This window comes from Haliaeetus leucocephalus, unplaced genomic scaffold (assembly GCF_000737465.1).
Source record: "Haliaeetus leucocephalus isolate CR32 unplaced genomic scaffold, Haliaeetus_leucocephalus-4.0 Scaffold142, whole genome shotgun sequence".
NCBI classification, from domain to species: domain Eukaryota; kingdom Metazoa; phylum Chordata; class Aves; order Accipitriformes; family Accipitridae; genus Haliaeetus; species Haliaeetus leucocephalus.
In genome coordinates, this window is record NW_010972578.1 from 623316 (window position 1) to 636065 (window position 12750).

The 12750-nt window shown below is 43.4% G+C and overlaps 1 protein-coding gene across 11 annotated transcripts in view; it reads right to left on the bottom strand.

The window, feature by feature from the left end:
- CELF4 (CUGBP, Elav-like family member 4) overlaps positions 1-12750 on the bottom strand; it is a 690804-nt gene that overhangs the window by 67215 nt on the left and 610839 nt on the right. For all 11 annotated transcript variants that reach the window (XM_010561114.1, XM_010561115.1, XM_010561121.1 and 8 more), the window contains one exon: positions 8842-8921. In XM_010561114.1, the coding sequence (XP_010559416.1) occupies positions 8842-8921 (80 nt within the window). The remainder of the gene's footprint in view (positions 1-8841; positions 8922-12750) is intronic.

Below are 12750 nucleotides of genomic sequence, written 5' to 3' on the forward strand. Positions count from 1 at the left end.
GCTTGTGAATTACTTTATCCCCTGCAAGTCCTAATCTCATCCAGATGAGAAATGTATTGGGCACAACGAGCCTCGCAGGGGCTGCTGCCAGCACCAGGACTTGGGCAATGCTCGGCAGTGGCATGGTCCCACTGCCACTTTCCCCCGTCTGCCTCCACGGCTGTTGATTTAGTTCCCAGCTCCCCTTGGACCGGTAAAGAGATGTTATGGTGCCAGTTAAATCCTTTTGTCTAGAGCAAGGCCATGCGGCTCACAAGCAGTTATGCCTCTTATCTCATTTGGAGGCAATGAATGCTGCGGTTTGGAGAGAGCAAGGAAGCCCGGGGAAGATGGCGACTGAACCCTGTCACATCCCATGGGTCTCTTCACTGTCCTGCCAGATGCTTGCATGGCTACGGAGATGTGACTTGAGAAGTAAAGGCCATCTTTGGCGCCAGTATGATTCATACCTCTGTCAGGCAGCCGGGCTGCCTGGATTTCTATTCTGGGACCCAGAAGCGTGATTTATTAGTTCTTTTATGGAACAAGGGGAGAGGCAGGGAACACGGTCTTATGATTTTATTTTTTATAGAAAGAATTAAGGAAAATGATGGTAACAGTGGGAAACTGCTGGCCCAACGGTTGTAGATTCACCTGTCTTGGAGGCAGAGTGGGGTGGGATCATCTACAAACCTTAGTCCCCCTCCTGCCAGAACCCGTTGCCCAAAGGAAAGAGAGTCTGAGCTATCAAGAGCCATTGGATTTTGATGGAAGAAATGACTGCAAATTAACATCTAAGTATTACACATCCATTGCTTCTTTCATCCCAAAGGACAACACATGACTTTATAAATGGTGTTTAGGTAGCATATTTAGAAAAATTGTTCATATACTGGAAGGAGGCCCAGGCCTGCTGCTGGTGAGTTATGAAAGTGTTCCTAACGCATTATTATTTTTTAATAGAAGGAATGGGTATGCTGTGCCTTGCCCTGAGTTAAACAAGCTGGTCTGTGTGTTACACAAAGACATTGCATGGAATGAATGTTCTTTAGAGAACAGATCAACAGTGAAGAGAAAAAAAAATGGGTCTGAGTTGGCATCTCCATTCTCTTACATCAGCTTCTCCAACATCAGCAGTGTAAAACAAGGCCTCAGCCTTCTGCATTAATTTGAGCAGGTGGACTTGCTTTGATGATACTCCACTCTGCCCTAAACTTTGTGAGTTTGGGCAAGTAACTTTAGGGCAAATTCAGCTGTGAGGCATGAAGGGCACTTAGATGCTGGACTGGCATCAACTTTCACTGGGAATTACCTTTGAAAATCCCCCCTTTATGTTTTTGTGTGCATATAAAACTTAAGTCTAATGACTTTCCCATTTCCTATTTACCCTGACAGCCTGAGGGGGTCAGCGACTCTCTATCCCTTTACTGACTGTCACAAGGCGGCTTTTATTAACTGAGAACTTGAGCTCATGCTGGAATCTCAATGAGAGTAAATTTTGTTGGTTAATTGATACTGTGAATTATAGTCTGTTTAATTGTTATCTATTTGTACTATGGGTTTGTCTAAGTTCCTGTTTATGTTACCTGGATATCTTGAAGACATCCTTGGGAAGTGAGGTGGTGGACTGATGGCTTCAAGTTTGACCTTCTTAATTCTATGTTTTCCAGATTTAAGTAGATATTAAGATTTAGATGCTCAAGTATTTACTGGTTATTACTTCTCTACTGGGACCAGGAACAAGGATTGCTGTGACTTTGGCTATGAACTGGCTAAATATACTGATTAATTGCATTGTTGCTCCTTTTGCTTATCTCTTGTGTCTTGTCCCTGAGAGGGACATTCGGATGACCTAATTGCAGCCATTTGGGGTATCTGTTCTAAACCATCAATTACTTAAGACAGACAGATGTCTCCCTGAGGAGCTAGTCTCTCTCCATGAACTGTAAGAGAGGTGTAGATATAAGACTACAGAGCACCTCAAAGTTTTATACTTTGACCAACACTTTGATGTAAATCAGCCAGGTCAACCCTAGCCTTTAGTTGGTAAGCTGCTGAGGGTGGGAACTTTCCTGTAAGAGGTTCGTATGGTGCTTAGCACACAGCAATTCCATGTAACATCAACAATAACCACATTTCCAACAGTAGTAGTCTGAGAGGAAATCTGCTAGAGTTTCTAAGAGGGTGAAGAGCATGTTCCTGTTGAGGTGAGACCTGCAAACATGAAGCTGTGGCTCCACACACCCAGCTCACAGATTTGGTTGACTTCCTGAAGATGTGTCTTGCTGGAAGAGGAATATGCTACAAGTTTTGAACTGCAGTCAAACTCCCACAACTTTGTGGAAATGACAAACCCTCCTTCTGAGTACTAAAGGCTGCAATGAGCCTGAAGGGAGAAGGGGAGCGTGCAGCTGGATGTGTGTGCACATTTGTGAAGAAGGGAGGAGAGACGAGGAAAGTTTCTCCTATGAAAGAAATGATCCAATTTGAAGCAAGTCCCTCATGGGAAGAGCTGTGACAGAGGCTGCTCTGTTCCTGTTAATTTTCACAGTGCAGCTGTCAGCGGGTCTGTAAATAGTACTCCGCGAAGCCAACACTTCCTATCCACACATCAACCATTCAATTAACAGAAGAACAGAAGAAGGAAATAAAGTGCACCACAGCCTTCTATCACGGCTTTGATGTTTCCCGGCAATTTATGAAAGTGTACACAAATCTAATTACAAGCCCCACTGCTTCCCATTTACATGGAGCTCCTCAAGTTCAGAGCTGTTTATATCAAAATAATTGTTAAAAATACCTCAGCTGATCTCCAGCATTGTGGCCCCCCACTCACCGGAGCCGCCACGCTGCTCCTCCCAGGGAGTTTCTGCCGACTCAGCACTTTGGTGCCAGCGTGCACGCATAATAACAGCCGCTTCTCCGCCGCTCTGCAAACGAGGCGCCCGGGCTACAACTTCATCATGCCCACAAAGGCCTATTTTCCTTCTTTCCTCCACCCGCTCAGAGCTCCTTCTGCAGACTCTCACTGCTTTCCCTTCCATCCCTAATTCACCTAAATATTCCTCTGCTGTGTTGACAGGGGGTGAGAACAGCTGCTCGGCCAGTTTCTGTAATGGGACTGTGTCTGAAGGCAACTTCACAGTGCTTTGCAAAGTCATAACTGCACCGTAGGAATGCACAGCAATAATAATAGCAGTCATAAATGTGAGCTGGGATTGGTTTCTTCGATGGGGTGCCTGAGCTTCCGAAGCCAGGAAAACGAGAACTGGTGCCCCATTTGCCATCAGTTTGAGAGAGGGCCACTGCACATGATGTACTGACAATGACACTTGTTTCTTGAGGTGATTTTTGACAATGTCATATTTAAGTCACTCTTACTTGGCAGACTAAACAGGTGAAATATTCCTCCAACTTAATTAATGACAAAAATCTCTTATGGTGTGAGTGGGTAGATAGTACATTGTATAAGGCAAGAAGAGAATCCCTTCATCCGACTATTAACCGTGTTTGGCTGGGAATTTCAGTGCTATGGGTGGACTTCCAAAGAACATGGTGGGTGGAAGCTGAAAGTCAACCTTGTTCAAGGTGTTGTGTTATTCATATTTTCTTGATTAATAAAAAATCATTAAATACAACAATTAGAGATCTAATCGGTCTGTCGCCTAACAACATTGAGCAGTAATTGCATAATTTGCTACAGGTGGCTCATAAGCAGAGATTTGAAGTTGGTTTTGTCATTTGTGTTGATAAGAGCTACACAGAAAAATGTTGAAAAGAAAGCCCCCAAGTTAACAAAGTTTTGGGTTGCAGTACTTTTTTTTTTTTTTTTTGAAGTTCAACTAAGTTGAATCTTTCTCTGAAAGGCAGACATCTGTTCAGTATTTGTATCCAAGTCTCACATTTTCCTTTCTTTTCACAAAACCAAGGATTCCATCTGAAAAGTAATTTTCACGGAAGATGTTCAGCCAGGCATAGATAGACTTGGGATGCTATTGCCTGGATACAGAAGAAATGCTGTGGTTTGACCAAGCTACTGCAGACTTCTATAGTAAAACAAAAGAGGACTTGGCCTGTGTGGTGGGGGAAGCCACCTTACAGTGTTCTGAAAGTCTTAATGGCCTTATATTTTATTAATTAAAGAAAGAGATAGAATGAATGCAGTGCTGATGATTAGTGTGTTAGGCAAGTTCACAGTACACCTAATGGATCGGGAGTCAGAGGACTCAGATGCAGGATGCCTGGTTTCTGCATCCCAGATTGCTTTAGTTGGGCACCAACACCCAGAACAGGATTCAGGTCCCCTTGCATTGGACATGAAGTTGCATCCACTCTAAGCTGCACACTCAGCAGGGAGGCAGATGCCTCCATGGCTCGTTCAGGCAATCTTAAATTACTTGTCTGAATTATGTGGGAGAAATCGCCATCAGACAAGAGGCCAAGTGAACAGCTTTAATATTTGACTTGTAGGTGGCTAACGTCAGCTGGTGTAGAGTCACTCTAGATCTTTAGCTCCAGCAAGATTACTGTGGCAGCGACAAGTGCAGCAGAAGGATTTCAGGGTGGCAGGGGTGTATCACTGGTGAGCAAAGGCAATTGTAGACTCTGAGGCATCTGCAGGAAGCAAGTGTTTTTAGCTTTTGTTTTTAAGCACTACGGGTCCTTTTTCATTCTAAGTTGTACTTCAGGTGAAGAACCACTATTATGGAGCTGGCAGACCATAGGAATCCAATGCCTAAAATTAGCTAAAAAGCACACTTCTGTTTGGGTTTTGGTTTGACAGGTTTCAAAATCTATTTCTGTAAAATAAAATTCCTCCAGAGCTATCTATTTCTCTCTATTGATTATAGCAGACGCTTAGATGACAAACACTTAGATGACAACCTCAGACATAGTTCCTTAGTTTCTGGATGTCTCAATTTAAGTGAGATGAGTCCCACCTCAGGTATTCAGTCTAATGCCATTATGGAGATCTCCATTATAATTAATGAAAGGGACATGCATGCCCAGAAGGTGATTTAGCCCATCCTAGCACAGTTAGATGAAGGGAAGAATGCACAAATCTCTAGAAATCTCTCTCCCTCTCCTTTCTGTAGGAATCCTAGAAGAAGTTTAGAATGGTTTACAAACTTTTAGACTGTTAAAGCTAAATCAAATGAATCACACTCTTCACTTCTTCTCGCCTCTGTGCGGAAAACATAGATAACAGTACTGTTCTACCCCTTCCAGGAATTAATTCATAACAGAAATTCTGAGGTGCCCTAGTGGGTGAGATGATGGTGAAAAAGGTGCAACAGAAGTATAGCTTTTAACCCTGTGTACCTTCTGGGTAGTATAAAGGCTGCTGCGATTTAGGTATGCGTGATGAAGTGTATTCTGCATGGGTGGATGGATGAGGCTGTATCTTAGATGTGTTGTGCAGAATGACTCTTCAACATTTGGCTGTTGCCCAGATGTGAAGACATGGAGAGAAGGAGAAAACCAAGCTGAAGGTGATGCCTAGGTAGGAGCACGACTGACAGGTAGAATGATAATATTGTCCACAGTGACTGAGAATGGAGGCGGAGGAGAGAGGAGACAGGGTTTGGAAGGAAAAGTTCAAGAGCTCTGTTTTATACAGATTGAGCTTGATCTGACAGCTAGACATCCACAAGGAGGTGCTGGAAAGACAGGCCAAGCTTTTAGTCTGGACAAGAGTCAGTCCTGCAGTAGAGAAGTTAGATCTGCAAGCTGTCACGATAGAAGTACTAGCTGAATTTGTTGTGTTGGTGGATAAGGCTGCTAGTGACAAGGCTTGGATGAGGAAGGGGTGCGAATCATGTGAAGAGACCTGCTTATGTGCCCATATGGATGGGTATGAGACACAGGAGGACAGAGTAACCAAAGCTAAAAGTACAGGGCATATAATTGTTATAAATACATTCTAAATACATGCAAAATATGATGTCTCATAAAGGAGGACATGGAGGTGAAGTAAAACACTGTTGTAAAGCTGATGAGTTGATAGGCAATATGATTTTAAAAGACCCCCAAAAGGCCTCTTGGTAGGTAGAGTCAGAAGGAACTTTGGGCCTGATCAAAAGTAGGGGGATTTTGGGAATGTTATTTTTAAAAGCAATTGACTGTGTGAAAATTGGAAAGCTGTAAACCTGTTTGGTGGGCCCTTAGGAGAAACAAGTGCCTCGCATAAAGACGTGGGTTTGTGACGATGGTGGTCAGGCACCTGTCCAAGGAAAGGTTAAAAAAAAAACAAACGAAAAAAACTTTCATAAAAGAAAGTTGCCTTTTGAAACTATTAGGCAACATATGTTGTGTGAACAGGAAGTCACAGTAGAGCAATAATCCTGACAGCTGTGGAGAAACAGGAGTCTGCCGCAGGAACGAACGGCTCGAGACCTGACAAGAATGATGATGGATGCCCCGTTGGTAGTACACGAGGACAAGGCAAGAGACGTTTAAATTGGCTGAACCACAGGAACAACTTTGAGTTGGCATCACAGCCGGACAAATGAGGCCGGTTCTAATGGTGAGAGAAATAGGAGGGGGGACTGAAGGAAGATGGCAGCAATGCACCACTCCTTTCCAAGGACAAGGGCTACATCGCCATCTCACCACGAGGTGGCTGCATTTCTCTGTGAACATCCAAGCCCTGAAAGAAGCTGCACACCCTGAAGCACCATGAAAACGAGAATGGGAACAGAGATCACTTGCAGGATTTGGCCCATCTCATTCAAAAAGCCTTAGAAATTTTGAGGCCCTGTGGGAAAAACTGTGTGCTCCATGTCTTGATCAATTGGCAGTCACTCGACAGGTCCTCACTAGTCTGCACATGGTAACTGCCTGTGTGCCTGCTCATAGCTCGTGGCAGACACAAGACAATGTCACATAACTTACCTTGTAATGAAGAGGATGAAATTAATAATTTTCTACTTGCTTTTACTGTGAGCTAAGAGTAAGTACGTGGACTGCTGCTGAGGTTCAGCCAGTTCATGGAAGCTTGTCAACCACGGAAACTTGATTGTGAGCCTGGGATGTGCATCTAGCAAGGGTTAAATTGTGATGCTTTTTCAGATGCCCAGATCTGGTTATTCAAGAACATTTCTATAACAGGTATTTGAGTCAAATAAGTAAACAGGAAAAATGGTCCCATAAAAAACTGACCCATGAAATGGCCAAATTCTTTATCGTTTTGCACATTCTAAACTCAGTTAACGTCAGCAGGATGGAACAGAAATTTGCTCCCGTGTGGTCGAGAAATGAGTCGGTGTTTCTTATCTAAAGTGTGCTGAAAGCAGGAAGGAAAAGGACTGGGGAAGGATAAGCATATTTTGGGTATACTAGATCTAGATTAAAATCTTCAGCTCTCCTTGGGTTTTGTCTGTTTTCTCCTGTCTTCCTCTCACCTCTGTCACATGAGCTTGCAAGATTTTTGGGACAAGGGCTGACTTTTTATTACACCTTTTTGTGGTACCACACCCTATGGAACTGCAATTCCTGATGTCAGTTTATAGACACTATCACTTTGGGCCAAAGTTTGAAAGAAAGTCATTAAAAGTACCTCTTTGACGTGTCTCAGGAAAGATGCCTGTAATATTCCACTAGGGGATGTCAGCATCAAGCCCAACATCTGGTTTTGTTAGAAGGAATCTTTTAGGAAGATACTCTTAAAAGTATTGTAATACTTCAAAAAACTGACACCCCCCCCCATCTTTAAGGAGATTTTTTTCAGTAGTATCACTGGTAAATATGTACCATTTTTAAGCTAATTTGTCTAAGAAGGGGTTCCAAAAAATGAGATCTTGATGATTTGCTACTTTTAGAAACCTTCTCCCCTGTAAAGAATTTTCCATTTTTGTCCCTGCAAAGATCTAGAGACAATCTGCCAGGCCCACTTTAAACTTATTTGGATAAATTCATGAATTTACATTAGAGTCTCTTACTGAGAGGGAGATTTTACACTCTTAAATATTTTTTATTGAGCTTTCCTGTATCCTTTCCAAGTTGTCGGCACGCTTCTTAGCCTTTCATGATTTACACTGTGAATAATTAGTAATAAAAATAATATACCATTATAATAAACCAAAACATGTTGGACCAGATTGTCTTTACTTGCTGACAGCGGAATGCCTTACATTCCTCTGGATCTGTGTGATGGTGTACAAATACCATTTTGCATAGAAAATACATCTCCGTTTCTACTTTCCTGATCTATCAAGCTCAAACTCCCATATTACTAGATATTTGTCCAAGTGGAATGATCCCTCAAATGTTTCCTGGAAGATCCAGTATTTGGTCTGACTGTCTTTCAAAAGTTGGATGTAGGGGACCACATTTATGCCTAGGTAGGCACTTTTGTAGTAGCAGTGAGAGGCACCCATCACCGCGTGATTTGTCTCCAACTTCTAGTGCCATCACGCAAACACACTGCTTTCTGCTGAATGCTGGCAAAAAGTTCTTCACCTACAGGCAGGGACTCTTTGGGGAGAGAAAACAAAGAAGCCTTTAGACACAAGTTTCTACTGGATTCATCCCTCTGAAACTAGAAAGGTTACACTCATGGTGAGTTTGACCCAATGTTTTTGGCATCTGTGAATGATGTGTCTTTTTTTCAGGTCATCAAAACTGCTGGTGACAGAACACAACACCCTTTGGGGTTCTGCGCCTGTGTGAAATGACAGTGTCATCCTGGCCTTTCCACTGATGAGTTAAGCACACCCAAGGCCCTGCATGCCTGAGCTGTTATCCGTCCTTCCTGGATGATGAGTTGCAGAGTGTAGATAAATCATCCCTCCTCCTCAATCAGGCCACAGGGCGGCAAAGGCTGGACCGATCCTCACTTGCCTGTGTTACAGAGCTACTCACCGGCATTGTCTGGCTGCCATGTAAGGCATTGATGGCTGCTTGGGCCTCCGCATGTGAAGAGTATTTCACAAATGCACACCCTGGAAGAGGAAAAAGAAGAATGTAAGAAAAGTTATGTGGCTACCACGAAAGTCCATCTAGCTGAGTACCCTGTCCTCAGAACTGGCCCATAAATATGGTTGTGGAGAAAGTATAACAAGGAAATGTGCTCCTGGTTATTGCTTTCCAAAGTCCAGTCATCAGTGGCCTGAGGAGCTCTTAAAGCAAAGCTGCATCCAGAATTCCCACACTGCTTGTAATGGGCACTGAAGGACACAAACTTAGCAAGTACATTTTGAATCCACTTATGTTTTGACCTCCACAGCTTTCCAGAGCAGACTGTTGCACAACTTTACAATTTATTGGGTGAAAATGAATTTTCTTTTATTTGTATTGGACTTAATGCTGAATGCTCCTCCCTCTGGGGTTATGAGAAACAGTGAGGAAGCGTGTGAAAGTTATCAGAAAGCTACACATACTTGTTACAAGCAACCACAGGCCAAATGTACAGAAGGCATTCAGATTAGTCCAAACCCACAAGGTACCTTATCGTATCACTGGTAGAGCTCCACGACAGACTGCTCAGAGCTTGTCTTGGCTCCAAGCAGCTTTGGTCTGACAAAGCATGAGGCAGTTTCTGATGAAGAAGCAGGGATGGGAGAGAGATCTGCATGTGATGGTTACCATCTTGCCACCACCAAAATTTGAATCAGTCTTTCATAGCTGCAGAACCTGTATAGGTGTTCTCCTCTGGACATCAGAGAAATGTAGGCAGTGCTTCTCTGGCCTGCATTGCCATGCAAGGAATCTCACACTGAACTCTTACATAAGGTTTCAGGGCCGAAAGGTGCAGTCATGAATATATGCCAGAGTGCAGAAGTGATCAACACTTCAAAGGGTCACATGCACCACTAGAGTGGGGGAAGGTATAGCTAACGCTCTTAGCTACAAGCAAACTGACTCAGAGAGAGGAAGAGTAATTTCCATATGCTAAGGCAGTTTTTGGAACAGATTGGGAGAGATCTGAGAAGTTCTGGCTTCCATCCCCTTCTATTACTACCAAAGACTTTTGAGTTTTTAATCAATTTGCAAAGCCCTAGCTGTTTCCCTGAAGGGCTGCAGATCACTGTGCAGGGGATGCCAGTCCTGGCAATGGGACAGGTCTTCTTTATGCCCTTTGTAGAATCTTTAGAAAGTCCACATACCCTTATGGACCCATACAGTGCAGGATGAAAACTGAAGCATTAGAACACCCCACTTGCAAGCTAGAAGAACGAGCCCCAAAGGTCCCCAAAATCATCACTGTAAGCTGATGGAATTGAGACCAAAAAAAGCAGTGATAGCCCCTTCTAAAAATAATACACACATATGAAATTAACTTACATTAGGAGCCCTTCACTTTGCATTACCCTTTCAGCACTGTACTCAGACTGTATTTCAGGAAAAGCACAATGATTGTTGCTAATAGTTGGATCTAATTTATAAGGAGCTGAGAGGAGACAATCGTGAGAAAATGAGATAGATAAACTTCAGCTGGAAACAATAGGGATCAATTATGACATAATCGCAGCCCAGCATTCCCAGGCTCCTGAGATGCTGTGCCTTCCTCTTCATTAATCAGAGATAATCCAGAATTAGGGTGTTTAATTATTTGCAGAGATTCTTTTGTACTTTCTGCCTCTAAAAAGAAGATGCTGATTAGCAAATATACAAAAGCTTTCCAGCTCCAGTCACCCATTGCATTTAGAGCAGGATTTTTGGCTGCAGTGTTGCTGTCATGTTGGAGGCTTCACTCTCTTCAGGTGAAATTCATCCCTGTGCTGAGGATTCTGACGGATCAGTGGAGCTGGATAAAGGTGGGAATGAAAGAAGTAGCAGCCATTTATGTTGTTTAATGCCCAAGATGCTAATGGGATCCCTCCTACTGCTTCTTCTTACTGCTTTCAGTATGTTTTGAGGTAGCACGACAAGTGAAAACTCAGCTTTTACTGGTGCGTGGTGGCAAGGCAATAGCAGAGATCCCAACATTTTAGCCCTTTTGTTTGTGTGTTCAATGGGATGGCTTCTGTACATAACACTAAATGTGCATACAACCTCCTTCCTTCCCATTGTCACCAGAACTGACTCCAGGACCTCACAAGCTGAGGATGTGAGTCATGCCACTCTCCTCAGAATGATGGTGTCCCTTTGATAGGAGCAAATCTGGAGTTTGAAGGGATTTTGACACACAGAGAGATATATAACCTGTGCTGATACATGTGCTTAAGGTTTTTGTTTTTCTTTTTCCTTACTTCCAGATTATAGAGCTGCAAGGGCTGCTCTTACTATCTCGCCAGCTTGGAGGTGACTGTAGAGTCAGGGCCCATGGTTATAATTGCAGACGGTGTTAAGACTCCTCTTGTGGAACTTCTGCTACCATGGGAAATCTTTACTTTCTAAGTTACTGAAGTAGACAGCTGCTGAATAGGGGGCGGGGGGAAGAGGCTTTCCAGAGAGCAGCAATGTAGACCCTGTCGGTCCTGATAGCTTGCTAACTGGATCCGCTTCAGCTTCCTTACATGAGGACTCCTGGCTGCACGCTGGTGAGCTTTACTGGGAGTGGTGCAGGAAGGCTCCTTCCTCTCCCACCTCTCTCAGGAGAGACAGGCTCTGTGTTCCCCTTCTGGCAGAGAAATGCTTCAGTCCCAGCTCTTCTGCCACCTGGTTACATGCTCCAGCCACCATGGCTACCCCTGAGTGACTCATGCAGGAGGTATTTCTGTAGCCCCCCTGAAGGGCATGCCTCATGGCTCAGGACATCACCCATGGCTTCAGGCAAGGTTCAGGCAGCTTTCTGGCTGTGACTGGACTGTCAGAAGTCAGAAGCTGGGATGTATCTTCTGAGAGCATTGCTTGCATCGAGGTACCTGGAGGACTTAGAAGCTCACCATAGGGATGCCTGGTGGGGCTTCACGTGATGGGTTGGGTAGGATTGAAGTCTATGGGATCTGATTGCTATCTGGCACTTAGACCATCTGCTGAAATCTCAATTTAGGTAGAATTAAAGCCTTATGGGTTTTACCCAAAATAAGTAGCTCACAAGCAATGTGTGTCACATATTGGTTTCTAGCAGATGGAAAACATTACAGACTGGAAATAACTTTGTGGGAGTTGTGGCTTGCCTGACTGACTCCTAAGATAAGGGCACTAGCCTTAAGTTTTCTGTTGGATTGACTGTGTGCGTGTATGCGTGTATGTAACTGTGTGTGTGTAAATTAGGAGCTTCACATTCTCAGGAAATAGCACCAGCAAATGGAAGCTGGTAATATTAACTCTGTCAAGGCTCAGTATTGATCCTGAACAGCTCAGTGAAATGCAAGCCTGAGACTGCAGCCCGCTAGCACTAATAATTAAACTGGTTAGCAATATGGAGCTGCCACTCAGATTCAGACTTATAATGAAATTGTTTAAAAAAAAAAAAAAAAAAAAAAAAAAAAAACAAGTATGAATACAAGTCCGTGGGTTGGATCTCCTTTGGAATCTGTTTCTTACAGATCTCAGACATTATTGCTTTTATTATTACTTTAACTCCTTTGTCATTAGATTTTGTTCTGTACAATTCCAGGTGGAGGCAGACAGACATATGTTTTTGCTTTTTGCCAATTTACTGATTTGTTCAGTGAATGGAGTGCTTAACTGCCTACTGTTATGAAGGTTGGAACTCTTCTAGGCTAACCTAGCCTACCACTTTCCAGTGGGGCAGCCCCCGTCTTTGGGTGTCATGAAACTAAAGTGGCCATACAATTGAAGAAAGGTGCCCACAGTTTATTTTCAGCCATCTATATCAGGAAGGCTGAACTTTGCTGACGTATATCAAACAGCTGCCCTGTA